General features: G+C 37.5%; 1 protein-coding gene across 5 annotated transcripts in view; it reads left to right on the top strand.

Annotated features, from left to right (window-relative positions):
- Positions 1 to 13,763, top strand: part of LOC126297449 (alpha-protein kinase 1-like) — a 188,400-nt gene that overhangs the window by 48,510 nt on the left and 126,127 nt on the right. For all 5 annotated transcript variants that reach the window (XM_049988303.1, XM_049988305.1, XM_049988306.1 and 2 more), the window contains one exon: positions 3,646 to 3,751. In XM_049988303.1, the coding sequence (XP_049844260.1) occupies positions 3,646 to 3,751 (106 nt within the window). The remainder of the gene's footprint in view (positions 1 to 3,645; positions 3,752 to 13,763) is intronic.

Genomic DNA, 13,763 nt, shown 5'->3' with positions numbered 1-13,763 from the left:
AATTCTCAGATTTCCCGGTTGTCCCAGTACATATACACCCTGTGGTTGCATAATTTCTTCAAATAACTCTTGAAACTATAAAGTGTGGTGACAAAGTAATTAGGGCACTGGACTAACATTTTGTGACCAATAGGTTTCAAATTCCTTGTGAGGCCAACAAGATGTAGGTTTTCTGTTGCTGTGTATCATTCATGTGGAATGCCAGAAGAGTTCATTTGAAAAAGAGACAGCCAGGTCGACTGCCGCTTCTTTTCCAATCTAAGCTCATGCTCCATCACTAATGAACTTACCATCTATATAATAAGCTGAACCATGGTTGTTTACGTAATTTATCACACAGTTTAATTTAACCTGACAGGGTCTGTATTTTGATAAACAACAGAAGTGTGAGCAAGTTAATTGTGATACATAATGTAAAGAAATAATTTTAAAAAAGACCATTTATGAAACACATCCCCAACAGCTTAAAAAGTCAGTGGTTTCAACATTTTGCTTGCTAGATCAACCAGAAAAATAAAATTTGTTTTAATAAGAACCTGCCTCACATGCACATACACTGTGATCAAAAGTATCCCAACACTTGGCTGAAAATGACTTAAGTTTCTGGCACCCTCCATTGGTAATGCTGGAATTCAATATGGTGTTGACCCACCCACTCTCGCAGGCATATGTTCAGTCAGGTGCTGGAAGGTTTCTTGGGGAATGGCAGCCCAGTCTTAGCGGAATGCTGTACTGAGGAGAGATATCGATGTCAGTCGCTGAGGCCTGGCACATAGTCGGCATTCCAAAACATTCCAAAGGTGTTCTGGAGGATTCACATCAGGCAGGCCGTTCATTATGAACAGGTGCTCGATCATGTTGAAAGATGCAATCGCCATCCCTGAATTGCTCTTCAACAGTGGGAAGCAAGAAGGTGCTTAAAACATCAATGTAAGCCTGTGCTGTGATGATGTCACACAAAACAAGGGGTGCAAGCCCCCTCCTTGAAAAACTTGACAGCTTCCGAATTTTACTGTTGGCTCTACACATGCTGGCAGATGACGTTAACCGGGCATTCGCCATATGTACACCCTGCCATTGGATCACCACATTGTGTACCGTGATTCATCACTGCACATAATGTTTTTCCACTGTTTAATCGTTAACGCTCCTTACACCAAGATAGGCATCATTTGGCATTTACTGGTGTGATGTGTGGCTTATGAGAAGCCACTCGACCATGAAATCCAAGTTTTTTCACCTCCCACCTAACTGTCATAGTACTTGCAGTGGAACCTGATGCAGTTTGTAATTCCTGTGTGATGGTCTGGATAGATGTCTGCCTATCACACATTACGACCATCTTCAACAGTCGGCGGCCTCTGTCAGTCAACAGATTAGATTGACCTGTACACTTTTGTGCTGTACATGTCCCTTCACATTTCCACTTCAATATCACATTGGAGACAGTGGACCTAGAGAGGTTTAGGAGTGTGGAAATATCGCATACAGATGTATGACACAAGTGATACCCAATCATCTGTGTTCGAAGACAATGAGTTCCGTGAAGTATCCCATTATGCTTCCTCACGATGTCTAATGACTACTGAGGTCACTGAGGCAGAGTACCTGGCAGTAGGTGGCAGCACAATGCACCTACTATGAAAAAGGAAGGTTTTGAGGTTGTCCGGATACTTTTGGTTCCTGTAAGTCCTGAGCGTTTGTCTAATAAGTACTAAACCTACAATATAAGGAAAAGATAGATACGACTGACCATAAAGATGACATGTAAAGTTGCACGTGTGTGTGTGTGTGTGTGTGTGTGTGTGTGTGTGTGTGTGTGTGTGTGTGTGTGTGTGCGTGTGTGTGTGTGGTTTCAACCGAAAGCTAATTTGTGTCGTCTCATTGTGCCTGTCTGCAAATCTACATGTTTTCCTTATGGTGAATGGCAATCCGTGTTTTCTTTATGTTATTGTTATTACTCTGACCTGGAGTTTCGATTGTTTAAATACTGTACCTAGTGTAATTCTGAGCTTTATATTCCACTTCTAAGTGGTCTTGCAACACCATATATAATTTAGTGAAAGTGCCATTGAGAATATTGAGTACCACTTTATTTTGTGTGCTGTAATTTTATACCAGGTTTTTCTCTATGCTGAATATTTTAAACAGGTTCAGTGTTTAAATGTATAGTTTGAGGTGAATGTAAATGATGACTGAAATAAAATTTTATACGACAATCCTCAAACTATTCACTACACAGAGGTGGCAAAAGTCGTGGGATAGCAATGTGCACTCATACAGATGGCAGTAGTATCACATACACGAGGGCAGTGGATTGGCGGAGCAGTTATTTGTACTCAGTTGATCCATGTGAAAATATTGCCAACATGAGTATGGCCACACGAAGGGAATTAGCAGACTTTGAATGCAGGATGGTAGTTGGAGCTAAACACATGGGACATTCCGTTTTGAAAATCATTAGGGTATTCAATATCCTGAGAACCACAGCATCAAGAATGTGCTGAGAATACCAAATCTCAGGCCTTACCTCTCACCACGAACAAGACAGTGGCTGATGACCTTCACTTAACAATCAAGAGCAGTTGCATTTGTGTAGAGTTGTCAGTGCTAACAGACAAGCAACATTGCGTGCAATAACTGCAAAAATCAATGAGGCACATACAACGAATGTATTGGTTAAAACTGTGTGACAAAATTTGGCTTTAATGGGCTATGGCAGCAGATGACAGATGCGAGTGCCTTTACTAACAGCACGAAATCACCTGCAATACCTCCATGGGCTCGTGACCATATTGGTTGGACCCTAGACAACTGGAAAACCATGTCCTGGTCAGATGATTTCAGAGTTTGCTTGGTAAGAGTTGATGGCAGGGTTGAAGTGTGGTGCAGATCCCATGAAGCCATGGACCCAAGTTATCAACAAGGCACAGTGCAAGCTTGTGGTGGTTCGACAGTGGTGTGGGTTGTCTTCACATGGAATGGACTGGGTCCTCTGGTAGACCTGAACCAATCATTGATTGGGCTGGGTCCTCTGGTAGATCTGAACCAATCATTGATTGGAAGTGGTTATGTTCGGCTACTTGGAGACCACTTGCAGCCATTCATGGGCTTCATGTTCCCAAACAACAATGGAATTTTTATAGATGACAATGGGTCATGTCACCAGGACACAGTTGTTTGCAATTTGTTTGAAGATTGTTCTGGACAGTTTGAGTGAACGATTTGGCCACACAGATCACCTGACGTGAATCCCATCAGACATTTAAGGGACATAATCAAGAGGTCAATTTGTACACAAAATCTTGCACTGACAACACTTTCGCATTTATGGATGGCTGTAGGGGCAGCATGGTTTAATATTTCTGCAGGGGACTTCTAACGACTTATTGAGTCCACGCCACACTGAGTTGCTGCGCTATCCTGAGCAAAATTAGGTCCAACATGATATTCGGACGTCTCCTATGACTTTTGTCACCTAATTGCGTATTACACATAGCTCTGTAATTATTACTAAGTTTGTTTGGACACCTTCATGAAATGGGAATTAATCTTTTATAATGTCATTCTGCTGGCCAGCGCCACAAATAAAATTGAAATACTTTTGCTGACCATTTTTTTTTTTTTTTGCCTATTCTTTTAAAGGTGATCCAGAAGCGAGCTTTACAAAAGAAGAAATGCAGCAGGGGAAACATCAAGAGTATGAAAAAAAGCTACATGAGCAGCTTCTGAATGGCTACAACAAAGACAGGTATTGTTAGATTTAGTATGCATTACTTCCCGTAGAATATTCACTTGTACATTACTTTTATCATTGACACACTCATGTAATACTTCAGTAGCTTCATTATGATTCTGCTTGTGTGTGAGCACGATAACCTAAATTTAACTTTTTATGTTCCTTGTGAGGAGAAAGACCACATGTAAATTATGATTATCTGTTATTGTATCTTGCAGTTTTTTAAAACGCATATATCATCTTCAGTTGTAATTCTTTCCTTTTTTGGGGGGAGGGGAAGGATCTCAAATCTGATATTTCTATTTCTTGATATTTACTTTGTGATTGTATTTATATCAGTTATTTGAAAGAATGTTTCATACACTTTGCACTCTAGATGGTGTAGTCCATTTTAGGGAAATAAGAAATAGACAGTTCTACTTTTAGATGCTGATTCTCATAAAGTAATTTGTTCCGACAAAAGATTTTCACATTTAGAAATATCTTTATAGACGTCACAGGTAAGTACACTGTTAGGTATTTTGTTTGTTTGCTGTTATCTTAAATCAATCATCTGTAGCTGACAGAAGGATAAGAACTGTAGCAGTTCATATCATTCTAGTGAAATGTAACTTGTGTGGGGAAATTATACGTGTAATTTTGTCAGTAAAAATGTTTTTCATTGGCCATACTGCATTTTTGTTATCTAGTTAAATTTGTATTTATGAAGTATTTATTGTGAAAAATTGTCATTATCTGTCTTTGCCAACAGATAATCTTTGTTTGCGTCTGCATAGAAGCGCATTTGAAGTTCTTTTATTTGGTTCTTGAAACTCGTAGTACTGAAAGCACTGATCACGGAATTTGTATGTTTATTTGGTTCATTTTGACCATTCAGGATCATGGATGACTTGGTCCTCCAACACTCCCCCCCCCCCCCCCCCCCTCCCCCAGACTTCTTTCATGCATTCAGGTTCTTGTTGGTAAATGTTTTTTCGTTCATGCTCGTGATGTGCCCAGCAAATCTTCTCCTACATATCATGCTTGAAATAAGTTCAACACACTCATAAAGTTCCTGCCTTGATCTGTATATCCAGTCTTCACCTCCCCCCCCCCCCCCCCCTCCCCCTTCACAAGTCTCTCAACATCTAGCTTTCCTCCTTTTTTCCAGATGGATACAGGCTCTCTTGCCAAAAGATGTTATCTCCATTGCATATAATCCAGTATTTCTAGTTGTTGAAATACTGTGTCCCAGTTTGACATTTCTAAACAGGTTTCTCTTTCCAGATGCTATCTTTACTACATATCATAGTTTCTGCAGCATTTGGCACCTGTCTGTTATATTTTTATGGGTCTGTAACTAACTTGTTATATTTTTTCCCCAAGATGGTAGAGGCTGTTCATATTCTCCACCACTGGTCGTACTGTACATTGTCTTGAGGGCTGACTGCTGTAACTACAGCAAGATATTTCAGTGCCATTTTGCATCATCTTTGTTCTCATGTAGAAATTCCATATCAGCAGCAAAGACTAAGCCATCTACTGTGGTGTTATGTTTTATTTTGTACCCTATTTGTACACCATCAGTAACTATGGCTTGGTTCATCTGTCTTCACTGTTGGACCATTTCATCCAGCAACAAGTTGAACAGAATCAATGACAACCCATCTCCTTGACAAACTCCTGCCTTTATTTCAAAGTTTTCACACACTGAGCTTTGGTACCTGATCCTAGAAGTTGTGGCTTTCAAGGTGTTCTTTACTAATTTGTGTTTTAAAATATGAAGTTGTTTCCAATTAACATTTACTTTTGAAGAAAAATGTTATGGGCTCCTACTTACTCTGCATGTTGCTACAAATTAGTTTCTCATACTACATTTTTCTAACTAAACATGTCACTGCTTTTTATAATTTGAAATCACATTGTCTGGCTTATATTTGTATGTACATAAAGTGACAGTGTGTTAGTGCTGGAGCACATTTTTCAGTATCCAAAAGTTGTAGACTTAGTAATCAGCTTTGAATGAATGGATAAACAGAAATGGAATTGGGTATGTTGTGTGGATGAATGGGTGGTGGAGTAGGTGATAATAAGTTTCATATTGTCACAAAGTATAAAATTTGTCATCGTCTGTAAGAGTATGTATTTTGAGTAAAACATATGAACAACACTGTAAAGTAGTTGGTTCTGAAATACTTTTAATTTGAGCAATAAATTTAGAAGCTTCAGTTGCACAACAATTTATATAAACACACACACACACACACACACACACACACACAAACACACACACACACACTTTTTTTCCTTTTAAAAATTTTTCTTTGCCATATGGCATTATTTTGGTAGATTCTGATTTCTCCAATGATGTCTCAGACACCACTTCAACCAGCTGTTTGGGAGTATGTAAATCAGTTGATAATGTATATCAGTTCATTCCTTCCTCTTTTCTATCTTTATTTATTTATTCATTTTGTAAGTCTACATTCGACTTGGCATCAATATATGAATACTTCTGTTGTTTCTTACACATATTATAATCATATGTTCATAGTGTTTATGGCAAATGTTAAATCTAAAGATGTTATTTTTGTACAAAACCTAAATCCACATTAGCTGCTGAAGTAATGGAAAGAGCAGAAGTCAGATAGAAAACACTCATGAAGTCACTAGGGACCAAATGAAGTGCCGGAACACGTTTTGTTACCATAACTGAAAAATGTGCTTGCTATAAGACGTAACTATTATGGAGGTGATGTGTGTCTACCTGAAATTTTGGAACCAGTTGAATTCAATAGCAGTATTGCCTAAAACATTTTCTGGCTGTGAAGATTCAGTGGGTGTAGACTTTAAAACCACTTTAATTAATGGATTCAAAAAGAATAAAAAGTTACACATGATAAATTCTCCAGTTAGTGCAAAATAGAATTGACTGTAGGTCTGAAAGTAAACTTTCTTTAATTTTAGGAGGAAATGTAATGCTGGATCTCAATTGGAAGGACAGAAAGGATGTTGACGTTTTATCAGTTTACACAAAAATGAATACAGGAAAGAGGAGGATGATACTTCACGGCAAGTGTGAAATTGTTGAGATATTCTAGATTTCAACCATATTAATAAGACTGTTACCGATCATAAATATTTTGTGGTAATGGGGAATTCTTTTCAGAAGCATTATTTTTGGCAGTGTGCCATTTTGAATTGGAAGTCCACATCTTTTTTTTCGCTATAGTCATCTGTTTAAAATTTCCTTTCAACTTATTGATCATTGGATCTGAAAATTATTCCCTGCCTATAAGTGAAGTGGATGTTCCTTGTGTTTCTGTGTCATTCATCACATCACATTTGCGTGCTTAAATCTTTCCTGCTTTGCAATAGAAGTGAACATAGCTTATGTGTTGTGTTTCATTACACTTCAGTTCTCTTTTGATTCACTTTTTTCATCTTTTAAAGAATTTTAAAATTTTGAATATTCTTACTTAATTTTAGATTATACTTTTATAGCAGGCCATGGAAAATCTAATGGAGAAATCGTTATATACAGTTGTTTGGTACATGTGCTTTCATATTCAGTTAAGTGAAATTCAGAAACTGCACAGCCATTATTACATACTCAGCAAAGAAATTAGTGCTTTCCTGGGAAAAATTATTCTTACTGGTGACGCGATTTCATTGTTTTGTGTGTTATTTCAAATATCAGTGCAGTGAATACACACACACACAAAACTTCCAAAAGACAAAAAGAGGGAAAACATCAAGAAGACAGAAGTTACCTCTTACATCATCGTAATTTTCATGAACATTTGTGAACTGTGATAATAATACACAGGATAGCGAGCAATATGATTTTTACTGTGTTTCATTCCGAGCTGTTTTTACAATATTTGAAGTAATAAGGCACAAATTCAAGAGAAATGTTTAAAAAAATATCAAGAATTTGTGTGGACTCACCTGCCCCCACTGTGATGATTATGTCCCCATGAATTTTTATGATATACAGTCAGAAGTTGCAGAATCACCAGTTTAGACGTGAATTCGGCAGCCTTTGACATGTTCCTAAAATTGCGACCTATACTGCACAGTGAGCATTTCTTTGTATAGGAAGAGAGTTCTTCACTGGTTATTGACCTGTTGAATAGTTGTGTAGAGGTGATTGGGAGCATTTCAATACATTTGGATGTAGCAAATTTTTTGTGGCAGAGGAAGCAGCTCAGTTTGAATGTTGAACATTTGTGGCACCATTTTGTTGAATATTAAATTTTAAAGGATACACAAAGCTTTGCATGTGCAATAAAAATGAGTCAAAACCTTGAGGCAAATTGATGGAGAACTTTGTAGTTTACGTCCAGACCAGTAACTACAAAATTTACTTGTTCTCTGAAACTTCACTTTCCTGGAATAGCTATTATAAGAATGAAAGTAGATTTTTCACTGTTTCTCAGTCGCAGTTGTGAAATTTGAAACTTGTAGTAGTCACGTCTATTATTTTGAACGTTTTCTAGATCACCTGCTACTACTTTTGTTGTACGTGTGATGTCGCAAAAACAAAGTAAAACGTGTGTAACAAGAAATTATTAATTGCATATCTTATGTGCTCAAATGGGGAAATGTTGGCAGAAGATGAAGAATAATATATTTTGCAGAATAGGGGAGTGTGTGAAAAACATAGTCAGCAGAAGGTTAAACTGTACTTTGTGTGTGTGTGTGTGTGTGTGTGTGGGGGGGAGGGGGGGGGGGGGGGTAAATACTGGCATGTAGCATTATGAATATTAGAACTTTCAGCCTAGTCTTGGCATTGCGAGTTGAGGAGAGGATAGAGAAAGATAAAACTTCAAGTGGAAAATATGCAAGATTGTGTGTTGGTGGTATCTACAAGAGGTGGAAAAAGACCTCAACACACTAAAACATTGCAAGATATTTTAATTGCTGAGAAATTTCAAAAACACTACTAATTAGGAAAAAACTATACAGTGTAGTTAATGGTTGAACTGGAAGTGGACAGGAGAATATGGGCAAGGAATAAAGTAGAAGAGAATGAAAGAAGAAAGTAAAACTAAAGAGGGAAAGGATGAAAATGAACTTAGAAGAACCAAACCAGTATATAGAAGGATCAGTATTGTCTGAAATGAGTATTTACCCAAACATGATGATGACTGCCAGAAAGATAATACACTCGGGAACAATTGAATTGGATCCACCCACTTAAATTGCATGCAGCACAACCCTTCCTGCTGACGACAGCAGTAATTGCTCATGATGTGGCAACCACGAAACACTGAATGTTTTGGGTGTCATTCTGATCCATGACCATTCAACACTGCCTCAACTCATGGAAATTGTTTAGATCTCAGTTCAGTGCATGTCTGTCTCACTGGCATCCTGTGTCTGCTCAAAAGGATTGAGGTCATGTGACCTGAAGCCATAGAAACACCCTTGTGCCATTGGGGTATTCTTCGAGCCATTATGACAGACTGTGAAGCAATGGTGTGGCATGTTGTTTTGCTGAAGGTACAGGTCATCTGCAAGGGAATGTAGGCATACAAACGATTTTTATTTTAAATTGCAGGCAACCACAGCCAGACTTCCAAATTTTGAAGGAAATAATCCACTTTGGCTGTAGAATACTTTTATTAAAATGACATGACTGGTTTCATGCCACTAGAAGATGCAACCTCAGGTGTTAAAGTTTCTTTTTAATGGATCACCACCAAAAGGTAACTGGCCTCAGAGCCATTCCCTGTCATTCGTACCATGTTGTAAACAAATAGCTTGCTAAAAGTGGTAATCTTTATTTAAAATGAAGGGGGTAGCAGAACTGTGCAACAAGTGGGAAGGTGGTTAAGAAGCAGCAGCAGCAGGCAAGGCAGTGCTGCCTTCTGTGACTTGTGTTGGTGAGAGGGAAGGAGTGTGGGCCTCTTTACCCCTTAAAAATTTTGTGATTCTGAATAATATGGCTGGTAATGGTTTTTTTTTAAATCCATTATTGAATGAGTGAATGCTTCATTTCACCATAGCTCTTCTTGCCACTGTTATGCTCAGGTACCCAGGGTCTGGCTTCGATCATATATATATATATATATATATATATATATATATATATATATATATATATATATATATATATATATATATAATATCTTGCATTTTGTGCATCCTGCATTTAGTTGTCTTGCCAATGGTCAATAAAAGACCTAAAAACATCCCAATCACCTTAAAAACAAGATGTTTCATTTTGCATTGTATCAGGATCAATTTCTAACTCAGAGATTGTATTGATTTAAATTTGCTTGTGGGTGTACACACTGTGCCCTGTAGTAGAACACACTGTGCAGCACAGAAGTAGTGGTCTAGGTACTTGCTTCACCTTTTGTGTTGCCTAGATACTTATTTTAAAATTGCCATTTCATGATTAGAGGAGTGAGAACATTCTTTAGAGCACAGACTACCAACTTGGTCTTTTCTAGAAATTTTTTACTATTTTCTCTTGTCAATTTACTCTGTCAGTTTTCCATCTCTTCTTCTCTGCCTCCCTCTCTTCTTTTCTCCTCAAACACTTTGCTTTTAGTGTTTGTTGTATCTTGTCAGTGCTGTGATTAGTCAACCATTTATTCAGTATTCTTTTTGTACTAGTCTGGAAACATAACCCTTAATGCTTCTTCCTTCTGTCCAAACAAAGTATACTCTGAATACTCAAAAAATTAAGCATTTTTAACATTGTCAACTATACACACTAACATTTGCGAAATCTACTGCATACAGAATAAGGCATGTGTCTGAAATGAACTTTGTACCACAGATAAGGTATGGCAACACATAAATGATTAGTGGATAAAAGTTGTACATTACTTCCAGCTTAAATGATACAGTATGTTGTGAAGTCCCTTTAGAGTGCAATCAGAGTTTAAAAACACCATGTTATAGAATTAAATAGGGCATGGATTTGTTTGTATGGTAGAACAGGAAGTATCAAGGTGGTCTGTGATGAAAGAGTTGCCAAGTAACCATATTTTAAACATCTTTGATGGATGACTAATCAATCAAACATGCAAGGCAGAGTAGCAGTGCCAGTCTTTCAAGAAGTCATCCACATTAATCACCAAATGTGGACAAGCATATCCTGCTGAAATATAGCATATCAAACTGCCTGAAGGATGAACAGAGAACTCTAAAACTAACTATATGTGCTGTTCAGACTGCTCTTAATATGTAGGAGTTGAGATTGCATAATGCCCCAAACAGGCAAACATGGTATTTTTCGGCTATGCCACTAAAAATGCAGACTGCCAGTCAGATATTTTCTCTGTTTCATTTACCTGTTTGTACATAGAATACAACATTCAAGCAATGTTACTGAACCATTTGCCTACTGACCATTTATCATTTGTCAGACACCCTGATACCTGCGACAGTTAGTTAAATTAACACTATCTAATGCTGAAAACTGTATCAAAATCCCTCATACAAACAGAAAATCACAGGACTTCAGTTTAGTAATACATATAGATAGTACATACTCCCCCCCCCCCCCCCCCCCCAATTTGATTTGCATGCTTATGCACTTAACAGCATGCCATGTTTCGCATGTACCTTTCGATTATGCTGAGTAGAGCACCTAACTTAATTATTACCTTCTGTGTATCAAAATGGGTGTGGCCATACCTTTCCTTGTTTTGTTAGTATAAAGAAATTTCGGGCATGTGTTCTTTGGGTTTGTTATCTGTTGTTTATTTTGTAGTTTAGGAAGGAGGGAAAAAATACTTTTGCTTGGAATAGTGCAAGCTAGTCGCAAATGCTGAATACCTTATTTTGTTTCATGTGGATTGTAGTATTATAATAATTTTCATTACTCAGTACTTCAACTTTTTTAGACTTCTAATTTGTGTGTGTGTGTGTGTGTGTGTGTGTGTGTGTGTGTGTGTGTGTGTGTTTTAGTTACATGCCCCACTGTACAGTGCTTAGGTCTGCTGCCTGAATATTCATATATAGTTTGGTTGATAACTTGCATACATAATGATGGAAACTACATTACAAATCAGAAAAATAATTTTAAATGTATGTATATTATTGAGGAAATATTTAATTAGAAAACCTATTGTTTTTACACTTTTTACAAAACAAAATGGAGTTTACTTGCAAAGTTAAGAGAAAGTTTAGCAATCTATCACATAAATTGCTGTTGGCAGTTGATTAGAATTGGTTAAGAAGCCTAGTGATTTCTGTTTATTATGGATTAATTGGATTGATTTGTTGGTGTGTGCTAGACTAAAAGTCAAACGGTCCAGGGATCAATCCCCAGTCAGTCCTACAATTTTTTTGTCACTTACTGTTTCTTTCTTTTCTGGCAACAATTATTTAATGTGAAAAATGCTAAGTTGCTCCATGGTTCAGATAGCACAATGAACTGTAGATCCTCCTTTAATTGGCTGGTTAAATCAGACCAAAGGTAGGAGGAAGGCACTTCCAACAGGACCATTCCAGCATAGTACTTACATCAGTGCCATGTAATGCTTGGCAGATCTGTTATTTGCACACATGTAGTGCTCATTCATATTCTCATAAATATTTGTTTCAAAATGATAAAACATTATGATAGTGGAATAACATGCAGCAACCAGGATGGAAATAATTCTCAGTTTTTTGAAGAAAGAAGTGTGCACAAAATTCCAATAAATGCCAAAGACATTGTTGAAAAAGTGATTTCTTCCTAGACAACAGATCAAATAAGTATATCCCCTCCTTCCCCACTCCTTTTATCCAGTTATACGAGGACATGCTGAAAAGTAATGCCTCTGAAATTTTTATGTGAAAACTCATAAAGCTATTTAAATAAAATACACATTATTAACATTCTATATTTTTACTCTTCATGTCCACACATTTGCAGCCCTCTGCCACTAGAAGGCTCTGAATTGTAGCATGTAACATGACTGTGTGTAACATAACTATGTCAGTGTGTGAGAAACATCATGCTGCAATTGACTTTCTAACTGCAGAAAGAGTTCGTCCACACATGGTGCACCCTCTCCTTCAGTATGACAATTCCAGACCACATAAGCTCAGTGCAATATCTGCAGCAGTCTTATGCCTTGTGTTCACTGACATCTGTCATCCTCTATTCAGTCCTGACTTGGCTTCATCAGATTTTCATCTGTTTCCAAGACTTAAAGAACATTATAGAGGACTTCACTTAGATAGTGATGAAGCAGTGCAAATAGAGGTGAGGTTGTGGCTCCAACAACAAAGTCAGATGGTATCAACAAACTGGTCTGCCATTGGGAGAAATGTGTTCATTGTCAGGGTGACTATGTTGAAAAATAAATATGTAGAAAGTTAATAATGTTTGTCTTATTTAAAATGCTTTTGAAGTTTTCATCTAAAGAAATTCAGAGGCATTACTCTTCAGTACACCCCCACATTATCACTACCAGACTGAAGAAATAGCAAATTCGCACCATGTTTGTCTCTCTCTAAGATTAGCAGCCTGGCAAACCTTCTCCTCTGAAGTGCTGTTCAATATCGGGCAGGAGAAAGCAGTTGATTAGGTGCTACTATCATATGTACTGGAGGCGCAACAATTCCCTTCTCCTTGTGTCCTTCCTGCCAGAAGCCTGTGCAGTGATAATCTGAAGAGGTAGTAGAGGCCATTAAAGATTATAGAAGAGTGCCCCAACAGCATAAATACTGGTCATCAATGAACAACTTAACTTTGATTAATAACCACAGGTGAAAATGTATTTTTTAATTAAAAATTAAGAAAAGAATATTGGAGCAATATGTCTTCCCTATGAGGTTATATACCACTGTACCCTCAAGTATGGTATAAACTGTGTCACTTTTGTAGTCAGCATTTGCCGGCAAGAATCATTGGTTTACTCTGCAAATGGAGCCTTTTGCACTGCCCCTAAGAATATCACCAAACTTCTAGAGACACACGTTACAGAAATGTCTGTATCCAGCAGTTACCATTGTGCCTTTATAAATTGCTGACACCTGAAAGAACACAACACTTTATCCTTCTGCTCTCAACACCTAAAAACTTACAATG

Source organism: Schistocerca gregaria, chromosome X, assembly GCF_023897955.1.
Source record: "Schistocerca gregaria isolate iqSchGreg1 chromosome X, iqSchGreg1.2, whole genome shotgun sequence".
Lineage (NCBI taxonomy): Eukaryota > Metazoa > Arthropoda > Insecta > Orthoptera > Acrididae > Schistocerca > Schistocerca gregaria.
The sequence above is the reverse complement of the archived record's forward strand: the minus strand, read 5'-3'. Positions and strand labels throughout refer to the sequence as shown.